Below are 14,143 nucleotides of genomic sequence, written 5' to 3'. Positions count from 1 at the left end.
AATAAATTCAAACAGAAAGAAAGAAAACCTAAAGAAATTGGGGACAAAATGAGCAAAATTATCAAATTAAAGAAGTTATCAATCATGTTTGTACTTCTGACTGCTCAAATGTATTTTCAAAGAAATCACCTGACAATCATAGCTTTTAGGTCAGAAAAAAAGTCAAATCCCATGATAATTGTTGGGAATTCTTGGCAGTGCAATTAAAAAAATAAGTGTCACAACACCAGTAAATGTTTTTAATCTTTAAACTAAAAGAGGTGCTTGTGTTTACATCCAAAATGCCTGCAAAGTTCAAACCAAGTATGCTGATTGCCTCGTATTTTTTAGCACGTTTCATAGAAGCAGGGACATTTTTTTAAGGTAGAAGACATAATAAGGAGGCAAAACAATACCTCCTACCATCTTGAATACTAACATCCCTCCCCTGACGTTTAGTGTTCCTGTCTCCACCCATTGTCTCCACCCACCATCACATTCCTTTTCCTGCCAGAGGACAGACTCAGAATCATAACCTGACCACTTTGGCATGAGTTGGATTGGGACAATTGTCTGCCTTTGCTCTTCATCCTCCTGTGAGTGACCCAATTCATCTACCCGGCTTCATACAGGAAAGGTAAGAGTAGAACTTTGTATGCCTCTGAAGCTGTTTTGTCTCACTGTTGCTGCTTGGGTTTCAAAGCTTGTTCAAACAGGTTTTTTTTCTGCCCAGGTGAGTAAAATAGTTATTGTGTTCTGTGAATGTGGAGCTTAGCTTCTTAGTCTCTCATAGTCTAAGCCTTCTTTTTCTTAAATGTAAAGTTTTTGGTTAACTTCTTTTAATAGAGAAAAATAGTTGAAGTATAGATAGATTAATTTTGCATATTCATTACTATTTTGAAGGAGGAAAGGATGCACAAATGTCGTTTCTGACTTTTCAATTTGACTTTTTTTTCTCACAGAACTTTTCCCATGATCGTCTCTAAAATCCCTCCAACTTCCTTCCTTTTCAAGTTCTAAGATTTTCTTGAGGTAAAATTGACAAAGTTATGGAATTCTCTTGTCTTAATGTTATTTTCATGCATTCTTGGCCTTCAACTGTAAACTCAGGTTAAATTATACAGTTTGTGTTATGCACATTTATTTAATATTTTTAATATATGCGTATCCATGCTTTTAAAATATGCTTTTCTTGAAGCAAGAATGGAATAATAAAATCAGTGTTTGAGTAAAAGCACTGGCTAATTTTCCTTCTTGCTTTTCAGGATGGAAACATTCTCCAGGTCTGAAATTTTGCAGAAGTTGAAATCAAGATGTGTCTCGCTTGCTGCTAACAACAACCGAGGCTTTAAACAAGAGTTCAGGGTAACCAAGACAAACAGAAATACAACTTGCATCAGATCCGTGGTTTGTGAGGTGTTCACACGTGCTCCCATCTTTGGCTTTATGCAGGAGCTCAGTGAAGTTGGGAAAGACCTCCCCACCAAAGCAGGCGCCGCAGACGCCAACAAACAGAAGAATAGATACCCTTTAATTTTGCCGTGTGAGTGTGAAGCCTCTGATGTTTGAAATCTTTTCGGGAAGTGTTCCTGACCAAATGTGACACTAATGTCTGTCCGCTCTCCACATTTGATTGTAGATGATCACAGTCGGGTGAGGCTGTCCATTCAAAACCAAGATCCAGGCTCTGATTACATTAATGCAAATTTTGTGCCTGTAAGATCTCTCACTTCCAGACTCATTGTTATGGGGTGTTGGTTTTACTACTCTTGCGTCTCGCCTGAGGTCATTACCAGTCTGTGTTTGTGTGTCTGGATTCAGGGCGGAGGGTCAGAAAGAGACTTCATCTGCACCCAGGGTCCTTTACAAAACACCTTGCCAGACTTCTGGAGGATGGTGTGGGAGCAGAACGTCAGGATAATTGTCATGGTGACATCACTGAAACAAAAACACACTGTACGACCCCTGTTTAAAACTCTACACTCAAAAGATGGAATATTAACTGAAGGGCTTAGTTTTTTTTTAAATCAACTGATCAAAAAAGAACTTGGATTCATTTGCTTTACAAAATCATCACAACTTCAATTGAAAATGACAAATCCCTTTTTAAAAAGACATTTTCAATCTATAAGGAGCAAGAGGATATGTAATTACTTTAAATATTGTGACATAACTTTAAACAATTGCTTTGGTCTGCTCTGACCAAACAAAACACTCTGGAAAAATCTTTAAAGCTCACCACAGACTTATCGGTTAAGAATGGGATTGCACTTTTAGGATTATGAACTAGACTGTATTTCAACTCTAAAGTGGCAAAACAAGTAGTAAGGAATCCCTGCACCCAGACAAAAAAGAAACACAGTCAAAGTAGATTTATGCATGTACACATTTTTATTTCTTTTTGTTTTGGCAGAGAAAAAGTTTTATTTAATGTATATCTGTAACGTATTTAGCTTAAGATGTTCAACTCGAGTCATCTTTAATTAATGAATATATCCCAGACATGTTTTGTATTCAAACACAAATTTGTTGAATTTGAATCTTGGTTACATTTATATGTGATATTACAAGAGCCAAGCACTGTCCTTTTTAAAACAAATGATCGTGGCATTCCAATAGCTTGGCGGATTCTTTTATTTTTTTGACTTTTACATCTCTAAAATGACACTTTTGTTTTCAGATTATGTGTGAAAAGTACTGGCCTCTGGAATCTAGGACCATGTATTATGGATCAATTCAAGTGACAACTGTGACTCGCAAACAGGCTGCAGATTTTTTCATAACAACCATAAACCTGCAGCAGGTGAGTCAGCTGCCTCCTGGATGTCTTCTGACTTCTGTGCTCGTCACCTGTGCATTCAAAATGTGCGCTAACATTTCAGAGAGGAAACCCAAATGACAGAATAATTACACATTACTACTATCCCACCTGGCCAGACCAGGATGTCCCACTCCCTTCGTCTCTGTGTGTGTTCACTGAGCATGTGCGGCAGCATTTGGAGGCCACTCCTTGCCTGGGGCCGGCCGTGGTGCACTGCAGGTGGGAGTTTGACCTCTGAAGTCTATAAGTTAGCCCCCATATTTGTCTGGTGTCAGTATTTTTCTGTAAATCTTGACTGTTTTTTTACAATACAGTGCAGGCGTTGGGCGGTCGGGGACATTTGTCACCTTGTTGTGGCTAATGCAGCTGTGTATGCGAGGGATCCAGCCGAACATCAAAGCTGCTGTGGAAGACCTGCGGCTCCATCGAATGTACATGGTTCAGACTCCTGTGGGTCAATGCTCTCATCATCCGCTCTGGTGGAATCTAGCCACATTTCTAAAATGAATGAGTTTTCCATGACTCGCTGTAGATCACCTGCTCAACTTTGTGTTCCCAGGATCAATATATACTAATTCATGACTGTCTGATACAATGGCTCAGTGGAGGAGCGATAGGAAGGTGAGAAAGCAGGACATGCTCAAAGAGCTCCAACAGGGAAGGCAGCATTGGTTAGTGCAACCTGTAAACCGCATCTCCACTTTCTATCAGCAGGCCTCAGAGTCAAGGAGCCAACCCACAAACTAAAGTCAGCCCTCAGAGCTCTTCAGGACGAGGAGACAAAGCAGGAAAGAGGAGACAATCCTCCCAACGCCCACCTCAACCATCACAGAATACAGTGCAGCAGATTTTAAAGCCCGGTAACCTGCTGAGGAGGCTACTGCCCTCCGTATCGAATATGAAGACGTCAAACGGCTCCTGATGGCATTCCAGAGGATGGCCAGACAGGATTCTGGCCCGCATGAAGCACCTCCAGTGGGGGCAGCGAAGATGAAAAAAAAAAGTGCTTTGTATACAATACAAGGACATTTCCTGCAGGCAGAAAACTGGCCTAACATTTCTGTTTAAAAGATTTGTACAAAAAGACATTAAATGACGAGCGCCATCGCACAACCATGACAGAACAATGAATGTATCAAAACTGTTTTCAGAAATGATGGCAAGGTTTTCACTGTTTCTAAGAAACTTTTTTTGGTAAACTCTCCTGCACAATTGTTTATTTTATACGTTTCTGGGCATGGCTGTTTTTTAATTGTGACCATAGCATTTTTAAACATAGCGAGGTCAAGAGGTCTCTCTAAAGGAACAATTACATATTTTATAATCGGTACAGATTTGCTACTTACAGTCTACTTGTTCCTTACGATCCAAGTGCAAATTTGAAGGTTTCTTTTGTTAATCTGATGTTGCAGTTCCATTTTGAATGTACTTACTCATGTGTCTGTGACACATTCGTTTTTATGTGAAGGGAAAATGAAATAACTTTGCACTTCTAGTCAGACCTGTTATTCTACTCATCCCTTGAGTTTCACAAGAAGTAAAGGTTCCTACGTTTGCACAAAGACAAAAAAAACTGCAGGCAGAGCAAGTTTCAGGCCATGAAGAAAGCCTTAAACAAGATCTGCATTGTGCTGCAAAAACAACTAGCTTTATTAAAAGTCTGCCCCAAAACTGCTTTAAAGGCTGTTCTTATTTTTTATTAAGTTCTTGTATTGAAAACTCATTGTGCATGAATTCATGTCACACAAATGGTTATCAGCACTTCAGGATGCACATGACACTAAAAACAGACACGTACAACGACTGTACAAAAAAAAAACCTGATCCATGTTCAAAAACATACAGGCACTGTCATTCATTTCAGATGATTAAAATCCATCAGAGTTTATGAAGGCGCTATGATTAATATACATTGTGGAACATTTTAAGGGCCAACAAATGATCATCTTTCTCCTGTTTTGCAGTGAAAATCAGAAAAGAAGTTCCTTTTCAGGAAAAGAAAATGTTGGAATTGGTAGCCTCCTGAGAAGAGAAATGAGGATCAAGCAGAGTTCAGCATCCTGCCCCTTCCCTGGGTCCCGCCTCCGACATACAGCAAGGTCTACACACTGCAGGATGACAGGTGGTGGTGGGTTTCCCTTAAAAGCACAAAATCCAAGGCGGATTTTTTGTCCTGATGTGATTTACTGCCCGAGCTTGGAGGAGAAACACCTTGAGCAGCATTTCCGGAGTCCAACAGGTACAAATGAGAGGTCAGTTCAGCAAAGACAGGAATATATCCATAAAAAAAGATTTTACACAACTGTACGAGTTTTTAGGCCAAAGCCTGGCTGCTCAAAGCAGCTTTAATACCACAAAGGTATTCACTGGGACTCGGGCTGTGATCAAAGCAGGAAGAACAGTAAAGAAACAAGAAGAACATGAATAGCAGCATAGCACAGGCCAGCCCAAGTGAGGATATATGCAAAAATATATTACACATTAAAATAAAGAAAATACTTATTACAAACTATTGGTGAGAACAACCAACTGTTAAAATAACACTTAAATTAGAGTTCAGGTCCAATAAAATTGTTAGACACTACATCCTTTGGCCGAAACAAAAAGTAAAAGGTAACTGAGTGACTGCCTGAAGGAGACAAATCATAATCTATATGTGTTGTATGCCTATGTACAGTTTGTGTAGAAGGTAAGGTAACACACGGTGAATATAAACATATACATGCCTCCCCTTAGCACAACAGTGTGTGTGTGTGGGGGGGATTTGATGAGCAATTGAAGGCTAGGTGAAGAAAAGAAGGAGGTCTCTTCATTTTTTTTTAATTCCCTTCTGGTCCCATTAATGCACATTTTCCGACATACTAATGGCTTCCTGGATTTCACGAACGAAAAGGATGCGAGCCAGCATCTGCTCCAGCTGCTCTTTCGGGATTGACTGGGTCGAGTACCAGATGGGGCTGTTTGGAGCCACCACAGGCTCCGGAGTCAGATAGAAGGTATCGTTGCGACCTTTGGCGCTCTGCGGACTGACAGAAAACAGAAACGTGTAAGAACATTTCTGGGATGCCCAGATGTTTTTTTTCTAAAAATTTCTTTAGAAACAGACGGGAAAAACTTAGAGAGAGCATATCAAATGGGTGGGGGGTCTGTCACCAAATGTGAGCTTTGAAATAAAAAAACTTTAAGTATGATTTTTCATCTACGTGGATTAAAAAAAAATTCAAAGACACAGCAACAATCAAAGATGCTCTAAAGTGCTAATAATTATGCTGAAAGTGAAAATACAATTACTGACCTTCTGGAGAATAACAAGGAAAGATTTCTTAGGCGTCCATGTTTTTCAGTTGCTTAGCAACGACATTTCTCACATTTAGATTTTTAGCACACAGTACAAGGTTTACTGCACCCACCATGCCAATTACACAAACTCAATGTTTTATTTAAAAAGCAGCAGCTCTTCTTCAAATAAACTAGAAAAACAAACCCTGACAGAGTAGAAGGTGAGAAATAGTAGAAGTGTTCTGCACTCAGGCCTCTGAATTTGCATTTGTACCTTGTAATTTAGAAGCTACATTTAATTATGTTAAATCATGCATCAGAATAAAGTGGAGCAGGGAGTTTGTGGCCGTAACAAATACAATATTTTTTTAAATATACTCCGCATTCACAATATGTAAAATATATTGGGTGGGCCACAAGCCCCCTGCCCCACTTTATCTGATGCATTGACTTGTAGACGATACACGTAAGTCTTTGGTTTCCTCCTCTGAGCTGAAATCTGGCTCAAATCTGTACAACTGGATGGCTCCAATGTTGCTTTTTTTTTGTACCAGTAATGTTAGGTTGGGGTTGTGATGGGCTTTAAGCTAGCAGGAGTGGCATTACGGGAAACTCTGAGCAATGGGAAGGGGGGGGGGGGGGGTGTTTGCTTTGCGCCAGCAGTCCCGCCCACAGCTCGGTGGTAACTTTCTGATGATGGCCTTCATCAGAAAAGTGCCACAATATGTAAAAACACCAAAAACATGATTTTCCTCTTACTGGGTCTTCAAAGCATGTTAAAATCTGTGGTTAAGAAATTTGCACGGTTAAATTAGCTAAAAAGCAACATTAAATGACACCAGACTTTTTCATCTTTTTTTCCCATGGATTCCTCATCATCTTCTTCATATTTACCATTTGAAGAGGTAGAAATCATAGAGCTTGATGGGGCATCGTAGTGGATTCTCTGGGTCTTCCAGCTGTTCTGCATACATGTCGTCTGTTACTGTACAAAAAGCAGAAAGGACGACATTGTGAATCAAAGCTTTTGCTAAAATGTGTTTTTTCTCTTAGACATTTGATCCTCTGATGCTTTTACCTTTCTGCCCAATGAACCTCTCTGTTGACTTGAGGTATCGGATGCTCGTGCTTTTATCTTTAGGGTTGTTGGGACTCTTTCTGGTGTGTCTTAACACTTTTGAAAAGGCCACTTTCAAATGCTGATCCACTGTTTTCAGATGAAAATACCTAGAAATGCATACATATTAGTTTATAAGGCACATATGTAAAGTTTAAGGGTCAATGGAAACAGCCCGTCTGATCTCTATCATAAGCAAATGACAGCACTGACCCTCTAAAACTCACTTTGTGTTGAAGAACATGAGAGTGGTGAGCAGTGTGGAGGGAGAATGAGCTCCCAGCTGTTTACATTCCCACAGCATTTCCTCCGTCACATGACTGGGGATAACGTAACCTGTTATGGAAACGTAAGGGAAGATGATAAAGAACTGCAGTGTGATACTAAGCCCACACCCACTTTAAAATGGACTCTGTAGGAATTGAGAACATGGGCATTAGCTACCTAACAAAAAAGTAAGATGTTAACAACAAATTATGTATAACTACACCTATCAAATAAAAATATAAATACATTTCCTGTTAATTAACAAAATAAGTTACTAACTGAACTGTAAAAGTAATAAAGAGTTGGGTTTTGTTTTACATTTACCATCCAGTTAGAGGAAAGAACACTGTGTTTTATGAGGAAAGAACATTGTAACAAATACACTGGCTTTAAAAAAACCAAAACATTTGGTGGTACCTAAAGGATGAACAGACGGCCTCCAAGGTTCCAGGATTTGGTGAAGACTGTGTGCAAAACGAGTGTAGTACTGATCTGAGAAGATGTCATCCACTCGACCATTATCGAACAGATACTACAGGGGGGAAAAAGAAACATGGTCCATAACTTTGATTACATCATAGCAGTCAGCAATGGAGGATTTTAGTGTGGTGGGTGTAATGACAGCCATCACCACAAATAAAGCCGCTAAATCCAACCAAAATCCTGCAATTACACAAAAACCCCTCCCCATTTTTAATCATTGGAAAGCCTTTCTGCTTTACCTTAACATGACAGAGAGAAACAAGTGACCCCTTGTTTTGTTAAAAAAAAAAAGAATTCAATATAAACATCCCACTAAATATTGGTTTTACCGTATCCAGGACTATTCAGTGTTTGTTAAGGGATTTCCTTCTTGTACAATATACATTACAATTACAAAATGTTATAATGAACAGGGTGTGTTTTTGTGTGCCTTTGAGGAGCTCACTTTTTGAATACACAAAAAGATATAGTATAGGACATCAGCCTCATAAGACTCCCCCTCCAGTCCCCGAGCCTCTGTTGTCATCAAAGACAGACCCATACAGAGCTCAGCCACCGCACAAGACACCAAGTCTTCCTGAAAGCGCAGTGCCTGCCGTCCTGACAGAAAAACAAAAACACCGTCCATCAATATCATAGAAAAGGGTGGAGGTGATGACAATAAGCAGCCAAGTGAATAAATATATATTTCATCTCTAATTTATCTGGAAAATAAACAACTAATTAGCCATTTCAGCAGCAATTTGTGGGGAAAAAACACGTTCTACGTGGTGTTTTAATGACATTACTACAACAGTGTGGACCTGACTCCATCGTCTCTACTCAACTTCTGGAACACATGAATGAACAAAAAGAAAACACAAACTGAATGAAACCAGTCAATCACAAAGCTTGAGGAATTCATAAATCCTCATAATGTAGGCTTTTTGTACTGGTGGGTTGGTGTGGTTGTGATGAACTAAAACAGTGCTTAAACATTTCCATTTTGCACATTTAATAGCTGTAGCACATTTCTTCAAATTCTGCCACATTTACATAAATTGTGTTGATGTGTTGATCAATTTGGATTGACCTTATTAAACAGACAATTAAAAATGGTATATAGATAGCTTTTGTTAGTCAACAACACTGGTAAATTTTGAGTTGTTTACCTGAGAAATGAATGATAAAATTCTTGTAAATAGAAGGGGTGCACTATATCCTGACATAAAAAAACACTTGCATAAAGTTAGATTTGCACCAAAACCATCTTTTTTCTTTAATCTTTAACTTACGGCCAATGGGGGCAAGTTTGTTCTTGTCCGACTTGTCTAATTCAGCGTTCTTGCGCTGCGCCCAAAGCCGCCATACATCCAACCCTTCCTCTGGCTTCAGTGTAGCAGGCAAAAGCAGCTCTTGGACCTGCACCTGTTGGCCTTGACCGTCTACTTCTGCCACCACCGTCTGACCCTGTTCAGACATATCAACTGTTCACTGTGCTGTCAGCATAAACGCATTTAAAGGATTTTTAAAAATGGATGCTAGATGCATACCTGTGCTATTACTTGCAGCTGCTGGGCTTCCTGTCCCGACAGACCCTGTGTGTGCAGTACCTGCTGCTGGGGGTCCCAAATAAGTGACTGTGTGGTGTTTGAGTAGCCCTGCACAGCCACAGGGATGTGGATGTTCCCATTCATCAGTTGGGCAGGAAACAGGGTGTTTGCGGACAGTGTGTGCACCACTTCCTCCTGGTTCCCCATGCCACCGGAGCTTGTTATGCTGGAAACAGCCTGTGCTGTCTGACTTTGACTAGTCACATTTTTAAGCTTGTCATTCTCAATCGTGACCTGTGTAGGCATTGTTGTCATCGTTGTAGTGTTTGCTCCAGCAACCTGCACTGTTCCATAGGCCTCTTGGGGAATGGCAATGTGTGTGACCTGCTCACGACCCCCAGATCCAGCAGGAGCAGAATAAACAGGGATGGTCCAGGTCTCCCCTGTAGGACTGGTGATAGTCCCAGTGGCGCTGTAAAGGTGTGAACTGTCCACAGTTAGGAGATCTGGTCGAAGGGACACATAACTCTGCTGCTGTCCCTGACCCTGAGGAATAGCCAGGACTGTGGCTACCTGCTGGCCGGGAAGAGCATAAGACACCGTGATGGGCATGTCCACCTTGCGTTTCTTGGCTGGCTGGAGAACACCTGCTCCCTGAGGTGCAGCTATTGTGGTCCCCATTACTCTTCTCTCAGTACCATCCTGTTGCTGAGTGGGAGAGAGGGCCCCTACAGTCTGGATCTGGATTTGTTGACCTCCTGCAACAGCTGCTACCAGCTGTGCTTGTAGCTACAACATAAAGGGTTGATTAAACATTTAATTTTTTTGTAATCAAAACATTGTGTTGCTGTTTGTGTGCAAACCTGTTGGTGCTGCTCTTCTGTTAGCTCCCCTGGCTGAATCAGCTGTGCCGTGGTTACACCTTGTAGCTGCTGATGTGAGCTTGAGGGCACTTGGAGAACCTGGCCCAGCATCTGGCCTTGCTGCTGACCTTGAATCTGCACCTAAAAAAAGCATTAGACGTGTGATTTAATATCCCAAATTAGGAAATACATCTCCAGATAGACAGAAATACAAACCTGCACTATCTGTTGTTCTGTATTCTGCTGCACAGACTGCTGCTGGGCTGCAGACTCTTGTATCTGCTGTTGCTGCTGAGGCTGAACCTGCACCTGAACCTGTATCAGAAGATACTACATGTCAAAATTCTTATACTCAGAGGAAGAACTTCTCATAGGATTGTTGGAGACTATTAGAACGGCAGTTTATTAAATAAAAAAATTAATTAAAAAAACTAAAATTAAGGTTTGTTAAAACTTAGTGAAAAGAGTTTTAATAATTGCCAGATGCTAGAGAATTACAAAGTATATAGAATTTTTTTTCCAAAATTTAAACTGTGTTTATGTCCTAAAAATGTGGAGATGTTCTGTCTAAAATGAGATTCAATTCAGTTGAAATATCTGTTAGCTGTTTGCACCAAGAACAAAACAAAACAATTTATTCTTGTGAGTATTACGCCAACATTTATGGACATGTCAACTCTCCACTGAGCCAAAAAAAAGAAAGAAAAAGTTTTGTTTAACTTTGTAAAATAAAAAATATCATTCTTAAATATTTCCAATTTCTTCTTGACTATAATAAACGCAAGTCATTTTTCTTTTTCGCAGCAAAAAATGCATAATTTATAATGCAATACAGCTCTATCTGATCTAATTTGGGGTCATGTGTTTTAAATGTAAACATTTTTAAATACAAGTTATTCTAGTTGCAAATGAGAGGTATATTTTTACAACAGTGTCAACTAGGGCTGCACGGTATGAAGAAAACTCACGATATGCAATATTAGTGATCAATGTTGTGATAACGACATAACCTGCGATAAATGAACAACTAGCAAAAACAACAAAAACATTTCCATTTCACTGCAAAAGTTTAATTTAAATAAGAGTCAAAATACCTTAAATTATTCTCCAAATGACGCTCGTCTAATCAGGAGGGCAACATCTAACATAAGAGCTCCAATTGGTTGGTCAAATGCATAAAGGGATTTGTTCAATTCATTAAATAGTTCAAGTTAATATAAGATTGTGACTACGTGAAACTATCATGTTTCCAGGTCATCAACTCGTTTTATTTTTTACAATAGATTTGGATAAAGAAACATACTTATCAATGAATAATGAGGGAAACCAATGTATGATCGCTTTGCCAAAGTAAATACCTAAATAGTCTTAACATTTACATTAAAGTGTTACAGATCTTAAAGAGTTGTTGCAAAAGGAAACTGACTCAAAACAAGGTCCCACAGAGAGACATTGCACAATTGCAACAAGAAGGTAGTTCCTTTCAACCAAGGCTAAACAGAAATCTTTAAAAACAAAGACAACCCCACAGTTAAAGTAGCAAATCAAGAGTTAAATGAAGACACTAGAAGTATACCAGCCAACGCTTAACCAAAGACTAAAAGTCTTTAAATCATTGTTTCATCTGATTCAATATTGTAACACTTATTTACCGGACATGCCAACTCCAACAGTGATCCTGCCACTTCTGTGCTGTCGGTGTAGATGCAGTTGGTCTCCTGATGGTAAACCATGGTGGAAGTGGTGGTTGTAGTGTCTCCACTTTGTTGGCTAAACTCCTGTAATGCATCTGGACCTTTGCTGGCCAAAGACTCCAGGAACTCCTTCATGCGATGCTGGGGGATGCTCCGAGCTTTCTGTCTCATTAGCTCTTCATAGGAGCCTGTACTATCCATAGAGTTGTTCATTACTGCTGATAGTGTCCTCTGATGTCAAATGCAACCTGTGAAGTAAATATGGGCTTCAGCAAACTTAGAAACTATTAAATATGACACGTATAAATGACTAAATACGTTTTCTTTTCTGTAATTAAAAAATTCTGACACATTATAAAAAAAATGACAAGAAATATATTTAGAGATGTGACATGAACCTGAACTACAGCTGAGCTAGTGTGCCGGTAATGAAACAGGGTAACACGAAAGGGTTAACCCTGCAAGTCAAAACGAGCTGGGACAAAAGCGCGGTCACTTTCCAAATCTGACGCAGCGAGTAAAGTCGGAGTAAAAACAACTGGCTAAAACACACCAGTTCAATGCTGCTTCTGCGTCATTTTTATCTAAGGTAACCTAGCATTACAACGTCTAATAAATACAGGTGATTACACAACATGCTAGGTTAGCTACAGTAAAAAGTGCTAACTAGCAACGTGTTGTTTCCAAATTAAATTCAAGGTGTAGCAGAACATTTTGTCAACGAGTCTATGGTTGGCAATCTGTTTGCTTCGTGATTTAAGGTACCCGTCGTAACAGCACACAATAGCATCAACCCTTCTTATTATAACGTTACGTTAACATTATGTTATTTCTTAAACGCTAACAAGCTAGCATTAGCAACTGAGCGCTTAGACTACCTCTTTCCTCTACAAGCCGAGGTTTGAGCTTCCAAAAACCGTTATCTGTCTCCGAAATGTCCCTCTTCCTCAAACGATAGGGGGAAAAAGTGGTATTATTGTTTTCCTAGTCTTTTTTATGCTGTACTGTTTTCTTCCGAAGGTTAATTATAGTTTTTTCTTTCTTCACACCACTAATATTTCTCAGGGCGCCATCTTACAACAAACATCACAAACCAATCAGAAATCGAGTTGTATTTGACAGTGCTCTCGCGATGCTTAAGACAGGTGTTATCGCGACATCTCGACGTTTATCTACTGTAATTTAAAGGCAGCTCACTCGGGGAAAGTAACTTGAGCAATAGCATAGATACCAGTCCACCTTAAAACGAGTTGTTGCCAGAGAGAGACTCGGAGTGGCTCGCTTTCTTAATAATCTTTTAAGGTGGCCTCAAGAAAATGCATTAAATTTTTCGCTGACTTGACTTTAAATGAATGAGTGTCTAAGGCCTCGGGGAGTTGAGAGTTAATTCCCACGCATTGAACCAGTGTAAACCCGCACGTTATTGCAAAGTGCATGCTTCATTATCTTAATTTAAACTATGCGTTTAACTTCATCTCTTTTCAAGAAAAGACCATTTTTGACACTTGAAATCTTCAACAAAAAACAGTTTATCCATTGGATAAATTAATTTCTAAAGTACTAACAATGTATTGAAAAGTTAACTTTTGTGACTAAATATTTTAAGGATTGGCCACTTGAAAAAAAGAAAAGTAGTATTATAATAATATAATAATAACATTGTTCACCTTTCGCCATAACCCTTCAGGGCTCACCACAGCAAATCTGCTTCCACCGAGTCACTCTGGTGGTTTGACAGAGTCTTACGCTGGATTCCCTTCCTGACACAACCCTGCATTTTATCCGGGCTGGGCACCGGCACATGGAGACTCAGTCTTAGCCCCCCCTTGTACTACATAGTTAGGCAGTTGCAAAAAGGGCGTTGCCAAAGGACCCACAGTGGATGAAGCTCATTGCGCCCCCTGAGAATCAAACCCACGTGCAGGTCATATGTTTAACCAATGGTGATATTATTATATAAATGATAATATTATACTAAAATGTAAAGAGTATTTAAATGTATTAACACAATTATGGGTAATAAATAAAGTTTTCAAAAAAAGTCACATCATACAAGTCCAACTCTGGATCAATTAATAATTACCTCCCATATCAAAATATTTCTTTTC

The 14,143-nt window shown here is 39.5% G+C and overlaps 2 protein-coding genes across 5 annotated transcripts; one reads left to right on the top strand and one right to left on the bottom strand.

Annotated features, from left to right (window-relative positions):
- The first annotated feature begins 436 nt into the window (after positions 1-436).
- Positions 437-4,471, top strand: LOC105354401 (receptor-type tyrosine-protein phosphatase V-like). 4 transcript variants are annotated; one of them, XM_020704746.3, is made up of 11 exons: positions 437-616; positions 942-1,011; positions 1,245-1,344; positions 1,432-1,522; positions 1,619-1,695; positions 1,801-1,935; positions 2,660-2,782; positions 2,862-3,019; positions 3,115-3,250; positions 3,360-3,421; positions 3,515-4,471. In XM_020704746.3, the coding sequence occupies exons 3-11, from the start codon at positions 1,246-1,248 to the stop codon at positions 3,720-3,722; spliced, it is 1,089 nt and encodes a 362-aa protein (XP_020560405.1). In that variant the 5' UTR covers positions 437-616; positions 942-1,011; position 1,245; the 3' UTR covers positions 3,723-4,471. The 4 variants fall into 4 exon arrangements, with proteins under 4 accessions (XP_020560405.1, XP_078806623.1, XP_020560406.1 ...); XM_078950497.1 differs by having other exon boundaries at positions 439-616; positions 3,115-3,231; XM_020704747.3 differs by having other exon boundaries at positions 439-616; positions 3,115-3,231; positions 3,512-4,471.
- Positions 4,472-4,475: 4 nt separating this feature from the next.
- LOC101169034 (transcriptional regulator QRICH1) lies at positions 4,476-13,174 on the bottom strand. The gene is made up of 12 exons (XM_004070530.5): positions 12,914-13,174; positions 11,994-12,283; positions 10,558-10,656; positions 10,342-10,482; positions 9,479-10,267; positions 9,221-9,395; positions 8,392-8,546; positions 7,881-7,995; positions 7,424-7,532; positions 7,158-7,306; positions 6,974-7,064; positions 4,476-5,826 (listed from the first exon to the last, which is right to left on the bottom strand). Exons 2-12 carry the CDS (start codon positions 12,246-12,248, stop codon positions 5,640-5,642), a joined length of 2,265 nt encoding a protein of 754 aa, XP_004070578.1. The 5' UTR covers positions 12,249-12,283; positions 12,914-13,174; the 3' UTR covers positions 4,476-5,639.
- Positions 13,175-14,143: the final 969 nt, after the last annotated feature.

This window comes from Oryzias latipes, chromosome 7, assembly GCF_053564925.1.
Source record: "Oryzias latipes strain Hd-rR chromosome 7, Olatipes_Hd-rR_3.1".
Lineage (NCBI taxonomy): Eukaryota > Metazoa > Chordata > Actinopteri > Beloniformes > Adrianichthyidae > Oryzias > Oryzias latipes.
This window is presented reverse-complemented; position numbering and strand designations above follow the sequence as displayed.